This window comes from Rutilus rutilus, assembly GCF_951802725.1.
Source record: "Rutilus rutilus genome assembly, chromosome: 19".
Lineage (NCBI taxonomy): Eukaryota > Metazoa > Chordata > Actinopteri > Cypriniformes > Leuciscidae > Rutilus > Rutilus rutilus.
This window is the reverse complement of record NC_140232.1, coordinates 26562727-26586874: the sequence shown is the minus strand read 5'-3', so window position 1 is coordinate 26586874 and position 24148 is coordinate 26562727. Positions and strand designations below refer to the sequence as shown.

Here is a 24148-nt window from a genome sequence, read left to right as displayed (position 1 = left end):
TGATTAAAAATAACTCAATAGTTTATTTATTTTTAACAATAAAAATATGTTAAAGGGGTCATCGGATGCAAAAATTCACTTTTATATGGTGTTTGCATATAAATGTGTCTTTGCAGTGTGTGAAAACAACCACAATACAATGAAAAAAATCCATTCACTCCTTTTTTTTTATCCTCAAAAAGCCTAAACACTCTCAATCAAGCCTTTGGATTTTCTGAGCAATATGATGTCATGTGAGCAGTTGCTCATTATCATTTAAAGAGACATGCACCGAAACGGGTCGCTGTGAACAGAGCTGTTTTTGAGGAGGTAAAAAGTTTTTTTTGAATTTTAACCAAAGTATGTTACAAACTTTACATGAAGACCCTAAAGAATCATACCAACTTGTGGAAAATGGGCATCCGATGACCCCTTTAATGCCTTTTAAATAACATATCACATATTACCAAGGCTGAAAATTGTCAAATTAAACATTTCCCTTTCTTTGTGTTTTCAGTTAGCAAGCCACAAGCTTAACTTAGCTTGGCACAATACTTTTCTACATTTCATCTGCATAACTTGGTCGATTAGCTCTTTTATTTGGAAGGTGGGCCATCCTTAAATAGTCTCAATATCTCAATTCCTCTCATTGTAATTTAAGTGGACCGTCTCTGCTATATACTGTCTGACAGAAGATGGACCACTGATGACACGGAAAAATGTTCATGTCTTACTCTGCGTGACTCATCTTCCTTGCAGTCTTTTATCTTTTCATCGAAGAGCTAGAAGATGCGACGGAAACAGAAATTAGACAGTCGTGTATGATGATACATGATACATCAACTCAAAATATAAGGCTCTTTTGAGTCATAATGAGGTCTTACGATAGCCTTACTTTTAATTGGTCGATCAAAATCTGCAAGTACGCGTCCGCTTCGGCTAGCTTCTTGTCGAAGTCCTGAACGCTGGGAACGAATCCTGTTTCTGCCTCCTGCAAGTGAAAGTGAGAGGGATCAGTTTCAGTCCTATTCCAGTGTATAAAAGCTTCCATGGTGTCCAAAGCTGTCATGTTCTGCTTTCGAGAGGAACTGAGCAGAACTGGTCCCTGCCTGTTCACATTTCTCTCTAACAGCTTTAACTGAATTACACAATTAGACAACAGACCCTGAGAGGGACTGAACTGAACTGCAAAATAAAAGGAACAGGCTGTTATCGGTTACTGATAGTTGTTACTATATAGCCTATATATATATACAAAATAAAACAACCAGAGAGATCATCCGGAGCACATCAAACACTGCAACGAGTTATGTCAGATGTTTCTAGGACATGAGGACAGATGATTCATTATCTTTCAAAAGAACATTTCTAATCCCTCTTCAATGTAACTGATTCAAGCAATTCAAGGTTAACGCAAATAAGCAAAACTTTTTTTTTAATCCTAATTACACAGCTAGGACTATGTATAAACACTTTCTTTTCTTTTTTTTTAGCACACACAGAACAGACATCTAGCAAATATTCACAAAATTGCTTGTTAATTTAAATCTTCAACAGCGTTTCTCAGAAATCGCTTACCGCACCTTTAAGTTATTTAAGATTATCAACAGATTTGGCCATGATGATTTTCTCATGGATTCATGAACCCAAACAAATAAAGTAGGCATTTTAAAACTCTTTTTAAAATAAATAAGATCAAATAAAATGTATGCTCTTTTTTTTTGTCCATTAAAGCTACACTGTGTAGGATTTTCTCCCATCTAGCGGTGAAACTGTTTATGACTACCAACTGAATATTACTTTCTAGCCCCTCCCATTCCGAGGGCGTTTTAACTCCTACGGTGGCCGTATTATTTCAAATCTGCCAGCAGTCGCGAGTAATCTCCCCCTCGCATTCGTCACGGTGCCACCGAGTGTCAAAACGCGAAAGGCGAAGCTTGAATTTCCAGGTACGTCCCTCTTTGGCTAATGTATTTTCAAGATGGAGGCGCAACATGGCTGCCGCCATTCGAGTGACTCGCTCGTATGTATTCTAAATGTCAGATTCTACGCTTACGAGAATACTTGATTAGTTGGTAGAAGTAATTACACATTAATGAGCACATATCATTTTGAAAGAACAAAGTGTTTTTTGCTAAGAATCAACTTAAAAAATTACACAGTGTAGCTTTAAGCATATCACACATAAACCACTTTTTACAGAACATGCTATATATACACCATCACACCCCTCCCATTACACATGTCCTTTCTTAACTCACATCACACACAAATTCAGAGACTTACACAAGAGAATTCAAACTAAAACTTTAAAACAGCTTCCATGTAACCAACTAAGCAGTTTACATATTATTACTGTAAAACAAGTCTGGAAATTTGATAAGAACAGCAAACCACATTTCCTTATTTTACATGTAGCATAACCACAACTATAACCTTAAGATAATCTAGACCTTTCAGTTAAAGACTAAAGCTAATAGCGGCTAGTCCAGGTGGTATTGAGGCAACAGGCACAGGCAATGTTGGCAGTAGCCTATATATGAGAGGTACTTCCTGGTCTGGGGGTCACTGCCGTGAGCTTTGGTTCTTGTCGACCCTCGCAAAAGCCCCCACGCCGGAGACTGGTGGAACTGAACTGCATAGGAAAATGAAGAAAAGCCATGGGCGGCTAACCGTCCCTCAAAATTGTAAACACACACACAAAAAAAAAGGGTCAAAGTCTGCATAAGCGACGCAAGTCCGTGCAGGAATCAAAGGTTAAGTGGAATATCAGTATGAAACCATGTGATTCACTGAGTCGACTGCCAACACATGCATGTGGAAACACAAAAGCTTTTAATGAGAGTTTTGCAGCTTTTAAAACAAACTAAAGATCAAGTTCCACTCTGAATATATGGCCTGATTGTACTAAACCTACATGTCATTTGTACCTGAATTATGGGAGTCAGGTTTTTTATGAAACATTCAGTCCTGCTAAAACGAACACTCTAAGCAGTAAAAGGCAGGAATAATTAACAGCTAGAATGAAAGCAAGAAATATTGTGACAACTCGTAACACAATTCACAAATGTATGTTACATTCTTAGCATTGTCACAAGAGGAATATAGCAGGCAGATGCATAAACTAGTCATGCCAAAGCAGAGTTTAGTGAATACAATAGCATATAGGCCTACTTCTAAACAGTTGGCATCAACAGATAAATAAATAAACATTAATACTTCTCACACATTACAAATATACATATGACTTATAAACTGTATTTAACAACTTTTTATAACTTTAACAAAATTGTTGAACACGTTCTCATTAGTACTGTACAGTACTGTAACAAACAAATGAAATATACGGGTCAAACTGATATATCATAACAAACAAAACAGAAATTTTATAAGCACATTGCAGAACACATCAGAGTGTCCACAATTTGCAGCCATGTTTGTTACCTTAAATGAGAAAGTCACAAAATGCCAAGAAAAACATCATAGGTTAACTAGTATTTCTGACTTAAATGATATTTCTTATTTCTCGACTGATATGTATCTGGAAATCGCTTATTTCAAAGTGCATGTTCCCAGGGAACTGAACCACAATTCTCTACCAGTTAAGTTCAGGAACATATGCTTGGTCATATCCTACAGGCACCATAAACATCCCACCTCCCAGCGGCCCTGAAATCTGCTGTTTTGGTATGAACAAATTACCGAAATACCTTTAAACAAGCATTTGCGACCCTCAGAGAGCATTACATAATTATTTTATCCTGTGCCTGGCAGAGAAAAGCGGTGGCAAGCTGAGAGCTACATGGTAACTGTTAACAGGTTAACCCACACCTAAAAATACAGATTGTACAGACAGGAAGCTGTTCCCATTGACTTATTCCTTCAGTCTGACTCATAGCAGAAAATCTGAACAACTAACACAACAGCAGAGAGAAGTGTTTCAATATGACTGAACTGAGCAAGCTGAGGTGTATAGGCTATCTTTGTGCATTTTAGGAGATAAACCAACCAGTGACACATTTGAAAAGCAAAACCACAAGTCATGTGCTCTATTATGGCAACACAGACAGTACACGTATGATATGGCTGAGATTACAAGTCAGTAGAAAAGTAACTACACATTCAACTGTGCCCCGTGCCCTCTCTATTTGCACAAACAAATGCTTCCCTACTTTCATAAACACACACGCACACCCACCCCTACCTGTGCACACTCATACACGGAGTGTGACCCATTTAACGCATCAGTAAACTTCAACAAAACAAAGATACTCACTCGGGTCTTGCCACTGCAGGACATTCCTCCACAAATTTGATCCAAACTCAGAGAAACACTTTCTGTATCAGTCCACACACCCTTTCCTGTAAGTTCCCCCTCTAAAGGAGGGGCATTTAAGGTGAACAAGCACCTATTGGCTAAGTCGTCTAAAGTCAGAGCCGTTCTTTAAATCACCCTTGACCAGGAAGAGGACTTCCTCATAAGAAAAAAAAAAAAAGCAGAAGAAAAAGTAGCATTAACCTTACAGACTGTAGAAAACACAATACACTGCTGTGATTGGATCTGCCAAATACTGCACAAGGGCTGCCTGAATAAGCAAAGCTGTGATTGGCTGTCGGAGATCATGTGACAGGATAGCTGCACACACTCTGCGAGTAGGTACACGCACGCAGTTGCCAGTCAGCAGGTTTTTTATTTTTAATTTTTTACATACAGCTAAGGTGGAAATGGAACGGAGATCTTTGAGAGGAAAGAATGAGGGGAAAAAAGAACACAGAGGTAGAGGACAAAAAAATCATAAAATTATTTACAAGAAATGAGGAAAAAATGAAGAGAGAAATGCAAGTAATAACGCATGCTCGTCTCAGCCTGTCCTGGTTTCCACCGTCGGTGTGGAGCAGGTCTACACATCAAGCGCATTCAATACCTTCAAAATGTCTTTTCAGGCCTTTTTTGTAGTTTTCAGATTCTTAAAAAAGCAAATATTTCACTAACTCAAATTAAAACATTTGATGTTTTATTAACAACAGTCAAAAGAGAGGACACATTTCTATACTTGAGGAAAATGACATTCCTTTGACTGACTATGCTGTCACAATTGACCAAAAAAATTCAGAAATGTGTCAACACAGAATGTAAATTTCTTATTGAAACAGAAATCTGATGCATACTCATCTTCTAAATAAAAAAAATTCCATCATAACTTGAAGAAACCACACTCGAGGGATTACGCCATTGATGAAAAAAAAAAAAAATTCCATTACTTCTTACTAAATTTCATTACAAAATTATTCTTAAACAGTTGGGAGTTGGTAAAGGCAATACATTTTTATATTCATTTTTAAAATCGATTTTATAGTTTTTAAACATTGTAAGACAAAACAATACTAATATTACATAAAATATTACTAAACTTTTACTTTACAGATCTTAGAGTACATCACAAAGCACATAGTTGCCCTCAAAATGAACAGACATGGAATAAAAGTCACAAAACATCCCCCAAAAATCGAATGAGGTCTAAGCATATTATAGAGAAGATTCTTTACTTGACTGAGGTGTAATCATGTAACCTAGATCTTACCTGCTGAAGGGTGTGGCGTAGAATCGTCCCCTCTAAGGCATGAATCCACTTCTCCCGCTCATCTGCGTCACGGGCTGAGGGGAAAATATCCAAAAACACATCCATTAGTAATAAGCAGACAGACCGCAAACACACGGCGCATGAAATGGAGAGTGGAGAATGACTCTGCCGTGGAACTGTAAATGTGACTACGGTAACTACAGCTCTGTTGTCGTATCCGGCTTTCCTTAACGAAAACAGGTAGAGTTTCAAGAAGACAAGACAGGGTTGTAGCAAGTTAAACAGGAAATTAAACAAACATAAATTAAAGCCTCTGCTCTTGAGTAAAGAAATGGTAATGCTCATAATGGAGTTTCTTGTAGAAATAGAGGAATAGCATTTCAGGACAAAAAAAACAAACAAAAAAACAGCCTCTGCTCTTCAAAAGATCTAATCAAGCATAAAACTATAAAGCGTACAATTAAAGGAATGGCTGATATAAGAAAAGTCTTCATTCATGTTCATATGTTGTTCAAAACAGGATTTTATTTTATTCCTTCTATTGAACTTGCTTCAATTGTTTACCTGATACTCTTGCAAGAATAAGATTTATGAGCTTGAGTAAGGACAATTATTTTCAGTAAGTAGGCCTAATTACTTAAATTTGGTCTGTTTAGACATTAGACATTAGACTAATGACATTAGAAGACTTAAAATAAAAAGAAAGAGTTTTTTGCTGCTTTTTGGAGCTTGAGAGCCACTATTATCCATTCACTTTCTATGTAAACAAGTATGTGAAGATTCCTCAAAACATCTTCTATGCTCCATGACAGAAAGAAAATAATAAAGCGTCAAATGACGAGAAAGAGTAAATAGCCAGTTTTAAAAATGACTAGTAGTTCACAGCAAGTGGCAAATCAAACCCAAGGCTTGATCTGATGGTTGGCACGAGAAGGTACCACACAAAGTTCATAGACAGATATTAAGACTAAATCTCTCTCTGTCTATCTAATAGCCATTAAACATACATTTAATCATTTCCCAAGGGACCATCTAAAAAAACAGCACTGACAACATGAGATATGAGACACAACATGAGACACTTTGATGGATGAAGGTGCAAAGCTCAGCAGAAAATCTAAAAATCACGACTCAAACCCCTAATTTGTGTGTATAGAGGCAACCTTATAGATGACCTAACAAGCTTTAGGCACAGCAGCGTTACACACACACTGAATCGGTTAATAATCAATACACATTAGACAGAAATAGCAAAAAACACAAGTAGATTAGTATCTTCAAGAAGATAAGAGAACTTTTAGTTCCCTTTACCTGCACGTAAAGTACAGCAGCGTTCGTTCGCACAGGACCACAAAAGCCATCCCACATCTATGGAACATGCTTGAAATCAATGTCCTAGATCCGTGTGAGACTCAGAGTCCAAAACAAACATGGCCCCTCCCTGGGCTACTGGTGCGGGAGTGGAGATCACATGACGCATGATGCCAAGCTAACTCCTCTCGCTAGCCAATGAGGTTTCACTAGGAGAGGTAGTAGAGTTGATTACAAAACACTGCACTTGTCCGTTATTTGGCAATGAGGACATGCTAAAACTGACCTAAAGAACCACAGCAACACTGAGTACAACATGAAATAAAAAGTATGAATAAAATGTTATAAATTACTAATGAAGTAATCCAAATACCCAAAAACATCAAAGAAATGCACACTTTAACTGCTGTCTACTTGAATTGAATGTGCCTCGAGCAAATGCATGAGTGCTAACTTATGTCAGCAATGTAATTCAGTTTTTAGATGCGCTCCTCCTCATCTCTACCCTATATACTGAGAAAAACGTGGAGTGTGTCTCTGGAGAGCAATGGTGGACTTCAGAATGGAATGAGGGCACCTTATGCAATGTGACCTTCTAATGACACCCCAGCAGTATGCAAGAAAAAAGAAAAAGAGAGACCTAAGCACTCAAACGAAATGTCTCATCATTTACGTAAGTCCATTTAAACCTAATCAACTTGAAAGGCGTTTCTTCAGCACTAGCAGCTGATGGCAAACAGCGAGATGTCTCCACCAGACTTGCTACTGAGCTATATGATGGTAAAGAACAGTGAAACAAAGAGTTACAGTCAGAGGAGCCAAAAACAATTAGAGCATGTTGAGGATGATATATATTTATTTTTTATTCCGGCCGACACAAATAAGCAAATGGTTTTATCATGTCATAGCCAATAAAAAAATAAATGGCTGATGTTAAAATTATAATATAAACACTAGCGTTCAAAAGTTTGAGGTTGGTATAAAAGTCTCTTATGCTCACCATTTATTTATTATAGTAAAAACACTAATATTGTGAAATATTATTACAAATAACTGATTTCTATTGGAATATATATTAAAATGTAATTTATTCCAGTGATGGCAAAGCTGAATTTTCAGCATCATAACTTTAGTTACACATTAGTCTTCAGTGTCACATGATCCTTCAGAAATCATTCTAATATGCTGATTTGCTGCTCAAGAAAAAAAAAAATATATAAATATATATATAAAAAAAATAATAACCTTAAACTCTTAAATGGTAGTGTACTATTTTTTTAAACTAAAAATCATCAATGCTACGAGTGAATTTAGCCATTACATGATTATTAAAAAATTTGTATTTTAAAGATCAACTTTAAGTGAGCATTACATTCTGGGAAAGGTCATCTAAATGTAAAAATATAATAGGATGTCTAATATTAGCCGATACATTTCCAAAACTGACATAAATAAATAAATAAATAAACAGATATGGTGGCGATTTAATGTGCATCCTAGTGTGTGCATCCATTGCAGTCTCCAGAAAACATAGTGTGCTGCTGCTGCCTTATATCTACAGTATGAAAAAGTGTCGGGCAAGATCTCCAAAATGCTGCGTTCCTGCAGTCTCTCCTAAACTCACTGCAGCTTCCATGTGACTCCCTGCATCATTCCCCTGCCAGCACTGTCCTGCGGAAACTCGAGAGTTTGACGACAGAGAGAAAAACACACACCAGTAGCTCATTCTTCCTCCGTTCAACCGCTCCACGTCTTTTCTCCCTCTCTGTTATTTCTCTCCCCTCAGGAGCACGAATGCAAACGTTGATCCACTGCCAACAGGAGCTCAGTGTCTGAAGCTGGGAGCTTTTAAATGCTGTCTGTTTTTTTCCCCCTCTCCAGTCAAGCGTCTGAGAGGAAGACAGGTAGAGGCTTTTAGCTCAGAGAAAATAAAGGGGCTTTCAGGCAGGGCTGATACTGGGCCACAGAAGAATATGATGAATTATGGATGGTCCTCTAAATAGCAAGTACAGTTCCTCTGCGGCCTGCATTGTGTGAACCTCTCCATACCCATCCTGACCGTTCAACCTAACCGCTAATTCTCAAATGCATCTTACTGAATGGGGAGGTTAACTACATTCTTACATCTACAGATATGAAAGTTTAAGCTTACATTGCTTTTATCATCCTGATAGTGCATTTGTAGAGTTTTACAATGTAATATTTAACAGCATGCTATTTGGTTTAAGCCCAGTTGGCAGCTTGATATAATCCTGATTATATTTCATGTCAAAACAAGAAAACCACAGCACAGCTTCGCTTAGGTTTAATCTGAACACATCTCACTTTACAAATCACTCCCCTCTGCACTGACCAAAAACACAGCAAAATCACAACAATAATGTTAATAATGTTTTGGTGTCACAAAGTCAAACTTATGCTGGACAACCAGCACAACCATCTAGATAGAAAAAGCTCTGCATCGACAGACGGCGACAGACACGTTCGTCGGGTTTTGTAAGATCAGTGTGTTACCCTTGTTAGCATCTGTTGCCGTTGGTTGGTGCTTGTTTTCGCAGACTGAACATGTTGAATTGGCGTTTGTTGGGTCTTGGAATGTCTGAGAAGTGACGTACTGTAATCTGGTGACTGTCGGTGTCGGTACATTGAAATAAGCCGTAAAACAACACAATGTCAAGGGACGTGTAAATCTCAAATCGATAAATCACATTTAATAGACTATTGTGCAACAAACTGGTAAGCTCAGCCATCTGCAAAAGGCTGTAATGACAACGCCAAAGGAAATAGCTAAAGATCATACAAATCACACAAACTCAAATCCAGCATCTAGACTTTTCTCAGAAGAAATCATTGTAGCAAACTGATACCTTGAAAACACAATTTTATTTACCAGCAGGACTGCCTACCCTGACCCTGACTCTCAGAGATTGTGAAGTCAGTAAGAATTGACTGGAATTGTGGAATTAATGTGTCCTTGCTGAATAAAAGTATTCATTTATTTTTTAAAAGAATGCTAAAGTCAGGTCTTTGCGACATAAGAGAGAACATCAATCATTGAGGCCACTTTAAAGTAATGAAAAAAAACATTTCTATGAAAAACAAACACATTTACATTTAATACAATAAATGAAAGGGAACACATTCTGTGTGCATGCCATCTGAGACTAGTAGGTATAATATTATAATAACAACAATATTCAAATCTTCATTTGCTCATGTCCACAACAAAATATACAACTTTACTCAAGAATATACCATTCTGAGAACCCAACATGGCACTCTAACCTTAAAGAAAATGCCATAAATAACTAAGACAAGCAACTTGTGCTGCAATTCCGGTCCATTGAAATCAGGAGGCACAAAACCATTTCCGCTGTAGGGTAAATGACTCCTGCAGAAATGGCGATAGGAGAACTGATAGGATGAGTCCCTGAGGATCTAGAAAGGTGGATGGTATGAAGAGATTGTTGAAACCGAAGCCTGCGCTACACACTCATAGAAATACACTATGTAAACGCACAACAGGAAATCAGACAAGGCAGGTCGAGTTATGTTATCCCACCATTTAAAAAAAAGAAAAGGTTTGGATTGGCATATCATAGCACAACTGACATAATACTCCAGAGGTCGGCAATGAATTTTACAGGTCAAAGTGAAAATTAATAAAGAGAAAAAGAATACCTTGATTCCAATATGAGCGAGAAAGCAACAAGACTGATCGCGGGTGGAATGAGCCTAAAATTATCACTAAGGAATAGAAATTATAATCTAAAAATACTTTATATGGTCCCGCCAGGTACGCATTTTCAAAACCTGTAACTCTTTAAAACGAATAACACACTCAAAGTTAATACCACCAGCCAACTCCATTTGTGGTAAATAAAACAAGCATGCTCGAGACTAAACAAAGCAAACTGCAATAATAATAAACGGTCACTCCGGAAGATGCAATCGGACGAGTCCCAGCAGAGCGTGACCTTACCCTTCTTACTGTAAAGCCACAGCATACAGTGTCGGAACATAGCAGTGGGTGAGGGCATGGGGAGAGTGAACGCACCCCCGGCAGGGCGGATGCGAAGGGGGGGTGGAGGAGGACAGATGAGCCAGTGAGAGAAGGTGGAGGCTAGAGGCTAAAAACCTGGAGCTCAGCAGCCAGCAGTCTTGCGTAACTCTGCGGTGACACTGTCTGTTCTCCCCCGTTTCTCCAAGAGTTCTTCCAGCTCCAGCAGAAATTCAATCCGAGAACATCCGAACTCAATTCTTAAAGCTATGAAATCTGCAGATGGTCCCGGTCCGTGGTCGCAAGAGATAAGCCAGACAAATGCACCAGGCCTAATGGATGTGGATTGAGTGCGCGCGACTGATGCGAGTTAAGTGTGGGTCGTGTTTGCATTAGAACGCTGGTTACTGATGTCATAATCCTCTTTAAAATCAAAATGAAAAAGAGCATGTGGGGGAGAATGAGTAAGCAAGAGCAAAAATAAACAGAGTGGAAAGAGGAGAGGAGGGACGAGGAGCATGGAGAGAGAGAGAGAGGGAGAGAGAGAGAGAGAGAGAGAGAGAGAGAGCAAGACAGACAGACAAGGCACACGTGATGGCCGCACTTTAAACATTGGTTAAAAGCATCACGGCAAGAGGTGCCAAAGAACAGAAGATGAGAGAGGAGATGGACGAGACAAAGCCCCAGAAGAACAAGAGAACGGAGGCCTCACCCTGAAAATGGAAAGTCTTCTGGTCCACGGTAATGGTGAAAGTGCTGTCGTCCTCGTCATCGATTCCTATCACAGCTCCCTGCAAAAAAGAAACGCAGCGAAAGCCATTCAGACTGAGGGACACGTCATTCCCTGCTCTCTCTTTCTCTACGTTCCTCTGCCTCACTCCCTTACGCACATGAGGAGAGAAGAAAAGGGGTGGGAAAGAATGGGTGGAGTAAGGGAGATAAAAAGAAATAAAGGGAGAGGGGAACAAGGCAGAAAGGGAGGGAAAAAGAAAAGAGAGAAAGAGGAAGGAGATGTAAATTGAGAAAGGAGGACAGAGAAAGAGAGAGAGAGAGAGAGAAACTGCAGCACATTCTGTAAGTATTCCAGGACCAGAGGAAAAACATGCGACTATTAACTCTTTCATCCCTGCTGAACTACCACAACAAATATATAATAATAAGATAAAACATTAAAGAGAGTGGCCTGAAAACATGCCAGGGGTTTATTAAAGAAAACGCTGAAAATATAAAGGAAATTACATTTTAACTTTAAATACAGATGTACCAAGCAGTGCTTTTACTGGTAACTGAGATGACGAGAGCAAGAACTGCTCACAGCAGATCAGACCACAGGCCTTGAGAAAAATAAGCCAACGCCCAAAGCATTTTTAACGTCTGGTTAAATTTAAGTTGACTCGCTCTCAGACAAGAATCAATATCTTATTTACGACTTTAATCAAAGCTGTGCAATACATTGACTTTACAGGAGATACACAAAACACTTGTCAGAAATGTCAGCCATCTAAAATGAAGCATTACTATTGGCATTATAGGGATTAGGAACATAAAACGTGTGATAATGTATTTTACTGTCTCTAGCCTGTTTTTAAGCAGTAGACTATGACTAAAATACTTACAATACCATGTAGCCTTAAGTTTAACACATTAATTCTATTCTCTATATTATAACAATTCTCCTCTGCATTAAATCTACACATTTCATGATTGTCCTCTGCATATTAAGATGAAGAGTGTGCCATCTGCTGGTGAAGAGTTTTCACAGCATTGTGTTTAATAGGTGAGGCATTTCACTCACCTCATGAACAAGACGCATTTAAACACTGAGGTTCTAATAATTCCAGTCAAAACTAATCTTAATGCTAAACTATATAAAGACCTTATGCAACATTTTTGGGAAGGGCCCTTGTTGTTCTAATATCAGAATGCTCCTGTATACTAAGCGAGGCCTACACAGAAATGTTTGACTAAATCTGATGTCGAAGAACTGCACAGTTCTGCACAAAACCCAGACCTGAACCCCTATTATTAGACACCGTAGGGACTCACTAATAGATGCATTCTACCTCTATTAAAAATACAATGCATTAGCCATAAAATCATGTCACATACTTATTGGAAATTCTTCATCCATGCTATAATATCCTGATGGCAGATTCTCAAGGGCAGCCAGGGTGAAATTAATAGTATAGCCAAACAAGAATAATAGTCAGAATGAGGACAAGCACAGATATGAGTTAATCACTGAAATGATGGACAGGAAAAAAAAGGAGTGAGGCCAGATTCAACCTAGTCCTGCTTTAACAATAAAGAAAGCTTCTCACCCGAAGTCGCACACAGCCTCTTCTAGAGCCACGCATCATCTTGTCCTTGGACTGAAGGAGGAGACAGAGTGATAAAAAGAGCAGTTTGATTAATGACCAAAGTCTCATTTTGACGAAGAAGATAAAAAAAATTCACAAATTGATATGTTGGGTCAAAGACCATACATGCAATAATAACCAACCTGGATTTTAAAATATACAGTATAAAAATGGCAGAACGTTTAACGTTTTAATATGACATCCTTTATATTATATTATTTGATAATACTTCTTAAATTATTCAAATAATTATATGGTAGTACACTGGAAACTTAGACTAAATGGGGTACTAGAATAAACACACACAATAAATATAGCCTAATTGTAAATATATGAATGTGTGTGTATTAAGGTGAAGGTATATACGTATAATATGAAAGTAACGTTATCACTTTCAGCTTTATATCTGACAGTTTGTCAGTTGACAATCAGTTCGAGTTGTTGTGTTTTGATTATATGCAGTATTAGCGTCAGAGTAAACCAAGAGGATAGTAGAGATGATTTTTACCCATTTAATAATTAATGACAATGTCAATAACCAATCAATGTCAATAACCAATCAATGGCTGAAAAAAAAACTATGCCTTACGTGAGAGCTCTAGCTGTGGATGATTTACTGACAGCAACAACAGCTCTTATCTTAGCTAACGTTATTTATCTTGTGTTTGAACATTCTAGATGTTTTCGGATGCTAGACATATGCTTTAACACATTTAATACCCTGCAGCTAATGCGTTAAAATCAGCGTTCACATGTGGACGCCTCAACCCTTCAAAATGTGCAAACTAAACTATACTACTGTAAGCATTTTTTCCAAGGGAGGTGTCCTTCCTGTTGGCAACACATCGAGTCTAACTGCTCATTGGCTAATGGCTTCCCTAGCAAAGCCTGGATTGGCTGAAGTCGCAGTCACTCAAGCAAACCCCGCCCTAACCAGCTGAGATTCCCAACTCCTGACAGGCCTGCAAGTGCTCGTTTCCCTTCCTATTAAACGATAGTAGAACGGGCCACTAAGCGATCAACCCTCTCTCATATCTCGCAGCCGTTCAAGAAAGACTTACAGTATAATATGACAGCAACCCGGCGTTATAGTCCAGTACGAACCAGCGGTACTGCCACCCCTTCATGACGTTAGTCCATTTGCTCAGCGGCCCCTCCATGATGGACGCCATTTTTACACTTTGCCTGAGTGCTCGCGGGGAGGAGTAGTGCGCGCCGCGGCGAGAAAAACGTGCGTCTGACGTCACATGCTGAACTATGGTTTACTTTAATAACTGTCATTACAAGGACGACTTCTGGAAGTAATAACTTGGATGTTACATATGTGCAATATATAATGTTTGTATATTGACTTTTGAACAAAGCGGCACAAAATTAATATTAGTAATATAATAACAGGTCAAACTGTGGAAATTGAATAGTTATGAAAACTATAAGCTATGCATAGCCTATGTTAAATGTAATAAACTGGAAGGTCTGGGGAATTTGTGACAAATACTGTTTAAAATACTTTATTTTTCATGGTAGCTAGGTTAAATGTGGATAGTCTTGTGATTTTTGTTTAAAATCTATCGTTTAGTCAAAGTCTGTTATAGATTTAGGCTGTGTGAAACTGGTCGCCTATCTGTATCTGTACTTTTTATACTAAGAGCAATATAGAATTTTTTTTTTTTTACACAACAGAATGGGCAGATTTTACATGCGTACTTCTGAAAGCCAAAGTATATTTGGAAATGATAAAAAAAAATAAACTCTTTATATGCATTAAAAATGCATTACTTGAAGCACGGGTGGTGATTTGTACACTCCTTCTTCTGCATATTAAGATTGATAATAAAGAACTAGAAACAAGGACATTTTATGGCATAAAATAGATGAGAAATATTTAAGATTATATTTTCTTTAATATTAAAGGCCGGATCAGTAACATCATTAAAAATGTGGAACTTCTTTGTACCAGTGAGATACTATTAATACCTATATATATATATATATATATATACCTACTACTATATCTTTTGAATAATTTTTTTCCTGTTTTATTGTAATTTTAGCTAACGTTTTGGTATTTTTTGTGTGATTAAAAAATAAAAATATTTACATGATTTTATATAGTTTTTTAAATATGCAATATAAAGTTATTCTTTTTTATTTATTTCAGTTTTAGTTGTAGTTATTGTAATACATCAAGTTAAACTAAATTAAAATAATAAACGTTGCTTTGGCAACTAGCTGAAATAAAATAAGTGTAAGCTCTTTTATAGGACTATATTCTATATCATTTCAGTTAATGTTTATTTTAATTTAAGTGATTTGTATGGTTTCAGTTAACTATAATAACCCTGCTTTCTACAAAATATTGTTTTCCACAGTGCATAAATAGAATACAATAGAACAGAGTAGAAAAGAATACAATGTCTTGTACTATTGTTACTGTATGTCATGGTTTATGATGAAAACCAACAGCGTTTGCGGTGGTATATACTGCGCTCTAGTGGCCATTATTTCATATTGTAGTCTGTGCATTTTATCGCAATCACAAACGTTCCTTTATGCTTGTTTCCGTCCATACTTATTTTGTTGTTACACTATACAAAATTAAAAAAAATTTAGACCTCTATCTCTCGTCTCATCATGTACTGTTGTATGTTAAGGTAAGATATTCTGCTAAATGTTAAAGTAAACTAATTTGCCTTCGCCGTTTGAGAAAGTTTTGCTTTTACAATCCCACCAGTGAGAACATAGCGACCTTTGACACACTTTTAAAGAAAGAAAAAAAACAGCAGCAAACTGCGTAAGAAGAATCGTTTTTAACAGAAATGTCAATGCAAAGTGAAAGGTATTGCTTTGTTGCTTTGAACAATTTCTTAAAATGTATTTTAAAAACACATTATTATGACATTGTATGGTATTATATTTATAATGTACAGTATACACGTTTATACCTGGTGCAGGGCTTAAGTATTTCGTCTCTAAAATTTCAGCTCAACATTGACACCTGCTAATTCATATTTCTTGCGCGTTAGCATGTTTGTGTACAAAACTTCAAAACACTTTAATTTCTGCAATGACAAATACCAACTTTATTGTATTGCATCAATGATACAATGAGTCATACATAAGCGTAGGTGTCTTCTTTACCTCACAAGCCCAATTTATAATTTCCAAGAGATACATATAACATGCATGTCTCTTATTCCACCAGGTCTTGCCATATAAAAGGGAATAAATTCATACAACTCACTAGAGCATCATTCTCTCAAAATCCACAGTCATGGGATACATCATTAAAGCTTCCCAGCTGCACTGTATACCACTGTACACATTCACCTGTTTCAGGAAGTGTGTGGCAACCCTTGACGCACGGGACACATCAGCCAGCAGCATCACATCGCTGTATGAGCTCCACTGTGCGCAGGAGACGCCTGCCAAGTGCCTTTCCAGTTCTAGATGGAACATTTCATCCAGCTCTCAGACATGTATATGAAGCGAATCTCAGAAACAGCCTGATCTGTCAGCAAAAGTAAATCGGATTCACGGTCATTGAAGATTTTTACCCTTACATTACAGTATTTCCCTTATCATAAAATTGATCACATAAGTGATATTCACCCCATGTAATGTTGTCTTGTTTCATCAGATACCTTGAACACAAGGAAAAAGTAATGAAGGGTGGTGGTGAAAACGCCATAGAACGGCATACGCAGAGGAATCGGAAGGTCCTGGTACGAGACAGACTCCGCATGCTGCTGGATGATGAAGATTATTTAGAACTTTCTCCTTTCGCCGGACTTGGTCTGCCCTATGGAGACATTCCAGCAGCAGGCTGTCTCACAGGTACAGGAATACAAAATATTGAGAAGAAAAGTGTATAAAATAAATAAGTAATCAATTTTACTAGGCATTGATTTCTTGAATTTCTTGAATTCAGTCATGCTTCTTGAATTTTTTATTTAAAACGAAGATTGCATGACTAAAACATTGCTATCAAAATAAAAAAATATTGTTAATAATCAATAAATAATAAATAAAATCGGTTACACTATTTTAAGGTGTCATTGTTACAGTGTAATTATATATTTAAGTACTGAGTAATATTATATATATATATATATATATATAATATCCCTGGGTCAGAATTGTATAGAAAAATGTGTTCATTTGTCTCTGTGAGTTGTTTACATCAAAAGTTATGCCACTTTATATCACATTAGATTTTTCGGGTTTGATGCAAAGGGTTAAAAATAAAGCATTTTGGACATTATTTCAGCTTGGTACTCAATTTAATCTTAAAATAGACACTTGAATGATAAAGAAATAACAGGTTGTGAAAAAAAAGTCACCCTATGCGCTTGAGAAACCGAAAATATAGTTGATCCTCTGTGTATCTTTGGCCAGTTTTTGCTATTTTTGTCCAGAAATAGGGTCAATATGTTGTCAAATGTCAAAAATAACCATTCCATTCAATTCCTGGGGTCAGAATTGTATGGGAAAATGTGTTCATTTGTCTCTGTATGTTGTTTACTTCAAATGTTATGCCACTTTTTGCATTTAGATTTTTCGGGTTCCGGTCGGGTACAGCAAAGGGTTAAAAATGAAGCTTTTGGGACATTATTTCAGCTTGGTACCTGGCAGATTCTGAAAATAGACACTTTAAGGATTTTAAAAAATCAGGTGGCATAAAAACCCCTATTGGACCCCGCGTGTACCCCTATTTCCATCTAGACTATAGGATAGGATTAGGATTTGGTTTAGGGGTAGTTGCATGTAATTATGTATAATTTACTGTTATTACTATGGTAAGTACATGTAACATATGTAACAAGGACACTGTAAAATAAAGTGTTACCATAAAATTAAATAAATATGGCCTTTTTTCTCTCTCTTTTTCAAATTCACCATTCAAACAGAGGGTTGTTTACTTACTGTTCTGTATATTTGTTCGACATAATATTATTAGACTTATTAGACATTAATTAATATTAAAATATTTGTGCATAGGTATTCCTCTCAAACGGCTTGCTTAGTAACAGTGTTATTTTTTTTCCACAGGAATTGGTAAAATTAACGGACTTTGGTGCACGTTCAGCGCTAATGATGCCACTGTGAAAGGAGGTACAGCGTATCCCATCACAGTTAAAAAGCAGCTCAGGGCGCAAGTCGTGGCTATGCAGAATCGTTTGCCTTTCGTTTACTTGGTGGACAGTGGTGGCGCATTTCTGCCTCTTCAGGTAACTTGCATTTCTTGCCATGAAGATCTCTGAAATCTCTTAATGGTGCATTAATGGTTGTGCAATTGCTCTTTCAATAGTCAGAGATCTTTCCTGATAAAAACCATGGAGGACGCACCTTTTACAATGAAGCAGTTATGTCAGCAATGAAGATTCCTCAGGTAGTAAATAGTCATTAAAATATTTTAGAATATACAGTATATATATATATATATATATATATATATATATATATGTATATGTGTGTGTGTGTGTGTGTGTGTGTGTGTGTGAAATACTGAATATTTGATCTGATGCAATATGATGTGTTGACCTCTAGGTGTCAGTAGTGTGTGGGTCATGCACAGCTGGTGGTGCCTATGTCCCCACTATGTCTGAGGAGGCGGTGATTGTCCACAGGATAGGAACAATATTTTTAGGGGGTCCACCCTTGGTGAAGGCTGCAACTGGGGAGGAGGTTTCTCCAGAGGACCTGGGAGGAGCCAGGCTACACTCAGAGTATGCTGTTTCCATTGCGTGATTGCATTCTCTCACATGATGATCTCTCCAGAGCAGTGATTCTCAATCCCTGTATTTCCCCAACCATGTTATTGATTGATGAGTATTGATGAATATGTGGTGCTTTACAGACAGACCAATGCCACCTAGCTTTGCCACACTGATTGTCAGATTGTTAAAGCAGAATAGAGTATTCAAACTTATGTAAACCAATTGCACACCTCCTATAATATAATATAATATAATATAATATGATATTCATAAAATGAAATATAAAAGTAATTTCATCTCTCTAATAAGAAGAAAAGTATAAATAAAATATATAGAGTATTCAATAGAGTATTCAAACATATGTAAAGAAATTGCATACATCCAATATAATATAATAATTGAACATAAAACTAATATTGTGAATGCATATTAACAATATTATAAATGCATCCTGCATATATATGCTCAGCTGATAATAATAATATATTTTATAATAAAATAAAATGAAATACAAATTGCATACCACTAATTTATAAATAAAATATTATTAATATGATATAATAATTAAACATAATGCTAATATTGTAAATGCACATTAAAAGTATTATAAATGCATCCTGCATAGATTTGCTCAGCTGATATAGTAGTATAATGTTATATTATATTATAATGATCATAATATTAATACAATGAAATACAAAGTAATTGCATCCCTCTTATAATGAGAAAATTATTGATAAAATATTATAATATATTAATTGAACATAAGACAAATATTTTAAATGCATATTAATAATATTATAAATGTACCCTGTATATATACGCTCAGCTGATAATATAATATAATAACAAAGTAATTGCATCCCTCTAATAATAAGAAAATTATAAGTAAAATACTATTAATATAATATAATAATTGAACATAATACTAATATTGTAAATGCATATTAACAATATTATAAATGCATCCTGGATAGTTTTGCTTAGCTGATGAAGACTTTGCATCTATTTTTATTGTACATTTCTTTTCTCCTTGCCTATATCTCCAGAGTGAGTGGCTGTGTGGACCATTTTGCCACAGCAGAGAATGAGGCATATGAGTGTACCAGAAACATCATCTCCACCCTAAACTATGAGCTCCCAGAGGAAGACGACACTCAGGTTGAGGAGCCCCTGTACAGCACAGACGATCTCATGGGCCTTGCACCTCGTTGCTACAATCACAGCATGGATGTCAGACTGGTAAGGACTCTTGCACATGCATAGTTTTAGACTTACACCATACATGCTGATGTTTCAAATGGTTTGTGGGTGTTCATTTACTCATTTCTTTCTTTCAACTCTGTTTAGATTGTGAGTCGCCTGTCCGATGGTAGTCGGTTTCAGGAGTTCAAGGCCCGTTACGGTACCACCCTCCTCACTGGGTTTGCCAGAATTGAAGGGTAATGGTAGTTGGATTTTTTTTTTATGAGATATTTTAAATATTGAGTAAGTGGCATGTTAAATGTCTTTCTACAAACTAAAAAATGTCATCACCATTATATCCCAGTATTAAAACACAACATTAAGTGCATAACTTGTTTCTAGGTGACCAAAACCAATCAGAGGACACTGCTTAGACAGTATCGTGGTAGAAAAGTAAATGTAAAGATAAAACAATTAACTCTGTTAACCTGAAAATTAGATTTTATGCTCCTGCAAGTCTGACCAATCAGATCTGAGCATGATGTGGATTAAGAAAAGGAATCTTTTTCTACTGAGATTTCAGATCTTGGGGAGCCAATCACGTCGAGCACCTTTTATCCGATCAAACAAAGAGCGTCTCTAGGAGCTGCTTTGTTGCCATGGCAATGTGAAACTCATACCAAATGAATGTGAAACCAAAAGAATAAACATACGTCAGAGATCCTCAGGGGTTACGTCATGTTTAACAATATTACTCTGGATTTTTTATTTAACACTTTACAATAAGGTTTCATTAGTTAACTACTTTAGTTAACATGAACTAAGAATGAACAATACTTTTACAGCTTTTATTAAACTAAATACTTACTAATACATTATTAAAATCAGAAGTTGTATTTGTAACATTAGTTAAACTAACATTAATAAAGATTAATACTGTAACATATGTATAGCTTATTGCTATTTCATGTTAAATAATACATAAAGTGAAGATAATACAAAAATAATACAAAAATAAAGTGTTGCCATTTTTACTTTCACCCTTACTTAATTAGCAGTGTTACTGCATTAGCTGCTCATACTTTATAGTTTATACCACATCATATGTGCTATGTGAGGAGAGTTTTTTTGTTTTTTAAACCTTTAACCCAGTGGACAAAAAAACAAGTGAATAAATCTTAGAAATTTATATTAAATGGCCAATATCTTGGGGCCAAAATTTCATTACAATCAGTTAACCCATAAGTTGCTCTGAACAGCTTAACAACCGCATAGCAATGCCCCGGCAACCACCCAGAACATAATATCAGTGTCTGTCAGTTTTGCATTGGCAGACTTCAGTTACATATCGAGAAAATGTAAAAATCTAGTTTCTTTCTTTACTATGATTAGATTTAAAGCTGGTTTTATTCTTCCCCTCAATCTTCAGACTTCAGATTGGAATTGTGGCAAATAACGGAGAGCTGACGTATGAAGCTTCCCTGAAAGGCAGTCACTTTGTTCAGCTGTGTGACCAGAGGGACATTCCTCTCATCTTCCTGCAGAACACGGCACCAGAACCTGCACACACACACTCACAAACCAAGGTGCATCAGAAGACATTTATATGCAGACTTTCCATTAGATTATGTGTGTTTGTGAATGTAAAATGTCTACAAAGTTTCTAAGATCAAAGTGCGTGATAAATGGAGTTATTGTCTCCTAAAAAAATTATGATTCTGAACTGCCTGAAACAAGTCATCAGTAATCCCAGTCTTACTTCCTGCACAAACTTACGTAGGTTTGTAACAAATTTACATAATTCCAGCCTGTGGTCTTCTTTGTCCCACCCCTCAAACCCTGTAGTTGTAGGAGAGGCCTGGAAGAGTTTGGTTTTGTGTTGTCAACATGTCGAAAAGATGTGTTTTATGCACAAATCCACTTGCATGCACTTCCAAAGGATGAGGACTCGGGCTCGAATTGATACAGTATTGGATCGACGCCATCATTACTATTCGTATCACAAGTGCCGGGGAAGCGTCCAGAGCTGAAATTCAGATATGGTAATTGGTGTTTTGTTTCGGACACGTACTGCAAGTGGTAGACCAATCACAACAGACTGGGCCATCTGACCAATCAGAGCAGAGTAGGCTCTCGGAAGTAGGGTTGAGAGAGACCAGATCCATGATCGAAGCATTTCAGACACTGAGAAATGAGGGGATGCTGCAATGTGTTTTATGAGAAAACTAAAATGTTTTTTTTAAATCTTGGATGCATGTAAACCTATTGTTGGAGACTTCCAAAACAAAACCAGAAACCTTTAAAATAGCAAAAAAACGGCACTTTATCGCACGCCATCTTGTTTTACTTTGTTACTTGCTCTCTTTTCTCCCTCCCTCACTTTATTCCTCTAAACCTCTCTTTCTGTTTCCCATCACCCTTAGGCAGAGCTCAACACTAACAGACTGAAGGCTCAGGGTTCCATGATGTCTGCTGTGGCTTGTGCTTCTGTTCCCAAAATTACTGTGGTTATTGGAGGATGCCATGGAGGTGACAGCTATGCTATGGTCAGTCTGTAAACCCATACTTTTAATGTATATTTACACACTGAGTAGTTTAATACATTTTCTGAACCCTTTTTTATTAGTGCGGAAGGGCTTTTGACCCTAACTTCCTGTTCCTGTGGCCCAATGCAAGAGTATCGATTTTGGCCCCAGGCCACTCAGATGCATTTGTGCAGACTGAAGAGGAAATTACACAGATTAATGAGATGTAAGAGCCAGTGTAACAGGATGTCCATAATTGGCTGTTTTAAAGGTGTATAAAAAATAAAAGAATTATTAATGTCTATGTAAAGGTTGGAGGAAGAGAGTTCAGCATTCTTTTCCACCAGCAGACTGTGGGATGATGGTGTTATTCTACCTCAAGACACCAGAAAGGTAAAAGAAAAGAGAAACCAAATTTATTTGTTTTCTATGTGGTTTAGGTAATGCATTTTTCACTGTTACAAATAATAGACCAAAAAGCACAGACATGAATCCCGACTTTTCACTGGATGGCCTTAATGAATAACAGCTGTTGAGGTTTTCAGTGGAGTCACTGAAGTAAACCCATGTGCTAACAGCACTGGAGACCTTAAAGAGGCAAAACTAGTGCTCTTAGTTCAAACTTTTTATAATAAACTGCCACTTGTTTTGGTATTTTGTAATCTAATGCAATGAAACAGAAGTTGTGATAGTCTTTTCTTCAATTTTGTGAAGTATATCCGAGTCAAACGCATTCTTGAACAAGAAAAAAAAAGTAGGGTGGGACTTGATTTTGTTTATCGGGAATTGATTGGATGGTTGTGGTTTGCTATTGCTGTGATGTCATGTGAGTGACAGGTTGTCCCGCCCTCGCACCAGTAAACACAGGACAAGATGTCACTGCAAATGGGAGGGGAAGTCATTTATAATAAATACTGCAATATTCCATAAAACATAAGATTTTCTTCAAAATATGTATTGCACTCTTGAGTTTGAAAATAAAAGCTTTATAAAATATATCCTTTTGTTTCCTTTTGTTAGGTTTTGAGCAAGTGTCTGAAAATCATTAAGCAACAAGAGTATCAATTGTCCAGAGTGAAGATGAGGACTCCTTTTCTCCGACTGTAACACTACCAGAAACCTCAGTGGACTTTATTAACTTGTATAAGGTCTTTTATTAAAGTTATAAACACACATATCTTTATTTTAATGACAATTTGCCTGTTTCAGCAGCAGTGCCTTACTGTTGTTATTTTCTGGCTGATGTAAAATAAACAATTGTGCAAATGGAATTATACTTGTGAAAAAATAAATGAAGTAGAAATTATATTTTTGAAACAAACAATCAAGTCTTATAGTTGATTCAAACAGTACACATTACCAAATATCTGTAGCATTATAAGCATATCAGGTCATATAACTGGCCCAATTAAAATAGCAACAATAACATGAAATTATATTACATGTAAACTAAAAAATAATCTGTTTACCAACATACAAAGTCCTG

General features: G+C 36.7%; 2 protein-coding genes across 9 annotated transcripts in view; one reads left to right on the top strand and one right to left on the bottom strand.

Annotated features, from left to right (window-relative positions):
- The window catches only part of osbpl9 (oxysterol binding protein-like 9), a 29451-nt gene extending 15003 nt beyond the window's left edge, over window positions 1–14448 (bottom strand). For 2 of the 6 annotated variants that reach the window (XM_084388535.1, XM_084388536.1), the window contains exons 1-4: window positions 6873–7025; window positions 5562–5635; window positions 875–970; window positions 714–761 (exon numbers count right to left, since the gene is read on the bottom strand). Coding sequence is in view for 4 of the 6 variants with exons in the window: in XM_084388531.1 (XP_084244657.1) it covers window positions 714–761; window positions 875–970; window positions 5562–5635; window positions 11585–11663; window positions 13194–13244; window positions 14294–14404 (459 nt within the window). In the remaining 2 variants the exon portion in view is untranslated. Of the gene's footprint in view, window positions 1–713; window positions 762–874; window positions 971–4255; window positions 4528–5561; window positions 5636–6872; window positions 7026–11584; window positions 11664–13193; window positions 13245–14293 lie in introns of those variants that run through there. The other 4 variants (XM_084388531.1, XM_084388532.1, XM_084388534.1 and 1 more) reach the window with 4 other exon arrangements.
- Window positions 14449–15742: 1294 nt separating this feature from the next.
- Window positions 15743–23944, top strand: LOC311277997 (biotin-dependent 3-methylcrotonyl-coenzyme A carboxylase beta1 subunit). 3 transcript variants are annotated; one of them, XM_084388541.1, is made up of 13 exons: window positions 15743–15886; window positions 16438–16755; window positions 16873–17069; window positions 18285–18463; window positions 18544–18624; window positions 18783–18961; window positions 20002–20194; window positions 20303–20394; window positions 21567–21723; window positions 22561–22683; window positions 22764–22888; window positions 22974–23055; window positions 23683–23944. In XM_084388541.1, the coding sequence occupies exons 1-13, from the start codon at window positions 15867–15869 to the stop codon at window positions 23767–23769; spliced, it is 1833 nt and encodes a 610-aa protein (XP_084244667.1). In that variant the 5' UTR covers window positions 15743–15866; the 3' UTR covers window positions 23770–23944. The 3 variants fall into 3 exon arrangements, 2 of the variants coding, with proteins under 2 accessions (XP_084244667.1, XP_084244668.1); XR_014625366.1 differs by having other exon boundaries at window positions 15767–15886; window positions 21567–22179; window positions 23683–23821; XM_084388542.1 differs by lacking the exon at window positions 15743–15886 and adding an exon at window positions 15952–16071 and having other exon boundaries at window positions 23683–23821.
- The last annotated feature ends 204 nt before the right edge of the window (window positions 23945–24148 follow it).

Coding starts and splice junctions, on each gene's coding strand:
- LOC311277997 (XM_084388541.1), top strand. CDS start 15,867: ATGTACTGTTGTATGTTAAG. Junction 15,887..16,437: donor ATGTACTGTTGTATGTTAAG/GTAAGATATTCT, acceptor TTATTCCACCAG/GTCTTGCCATATAAAAGGGA. Junction 20,395..21,566: donor GGGTTTGCCAGAATTGAAGG/GTAATGGTAGTT, acceptor CTCAATCTTCAG/ACTTCAGATTGGAATTGTGG.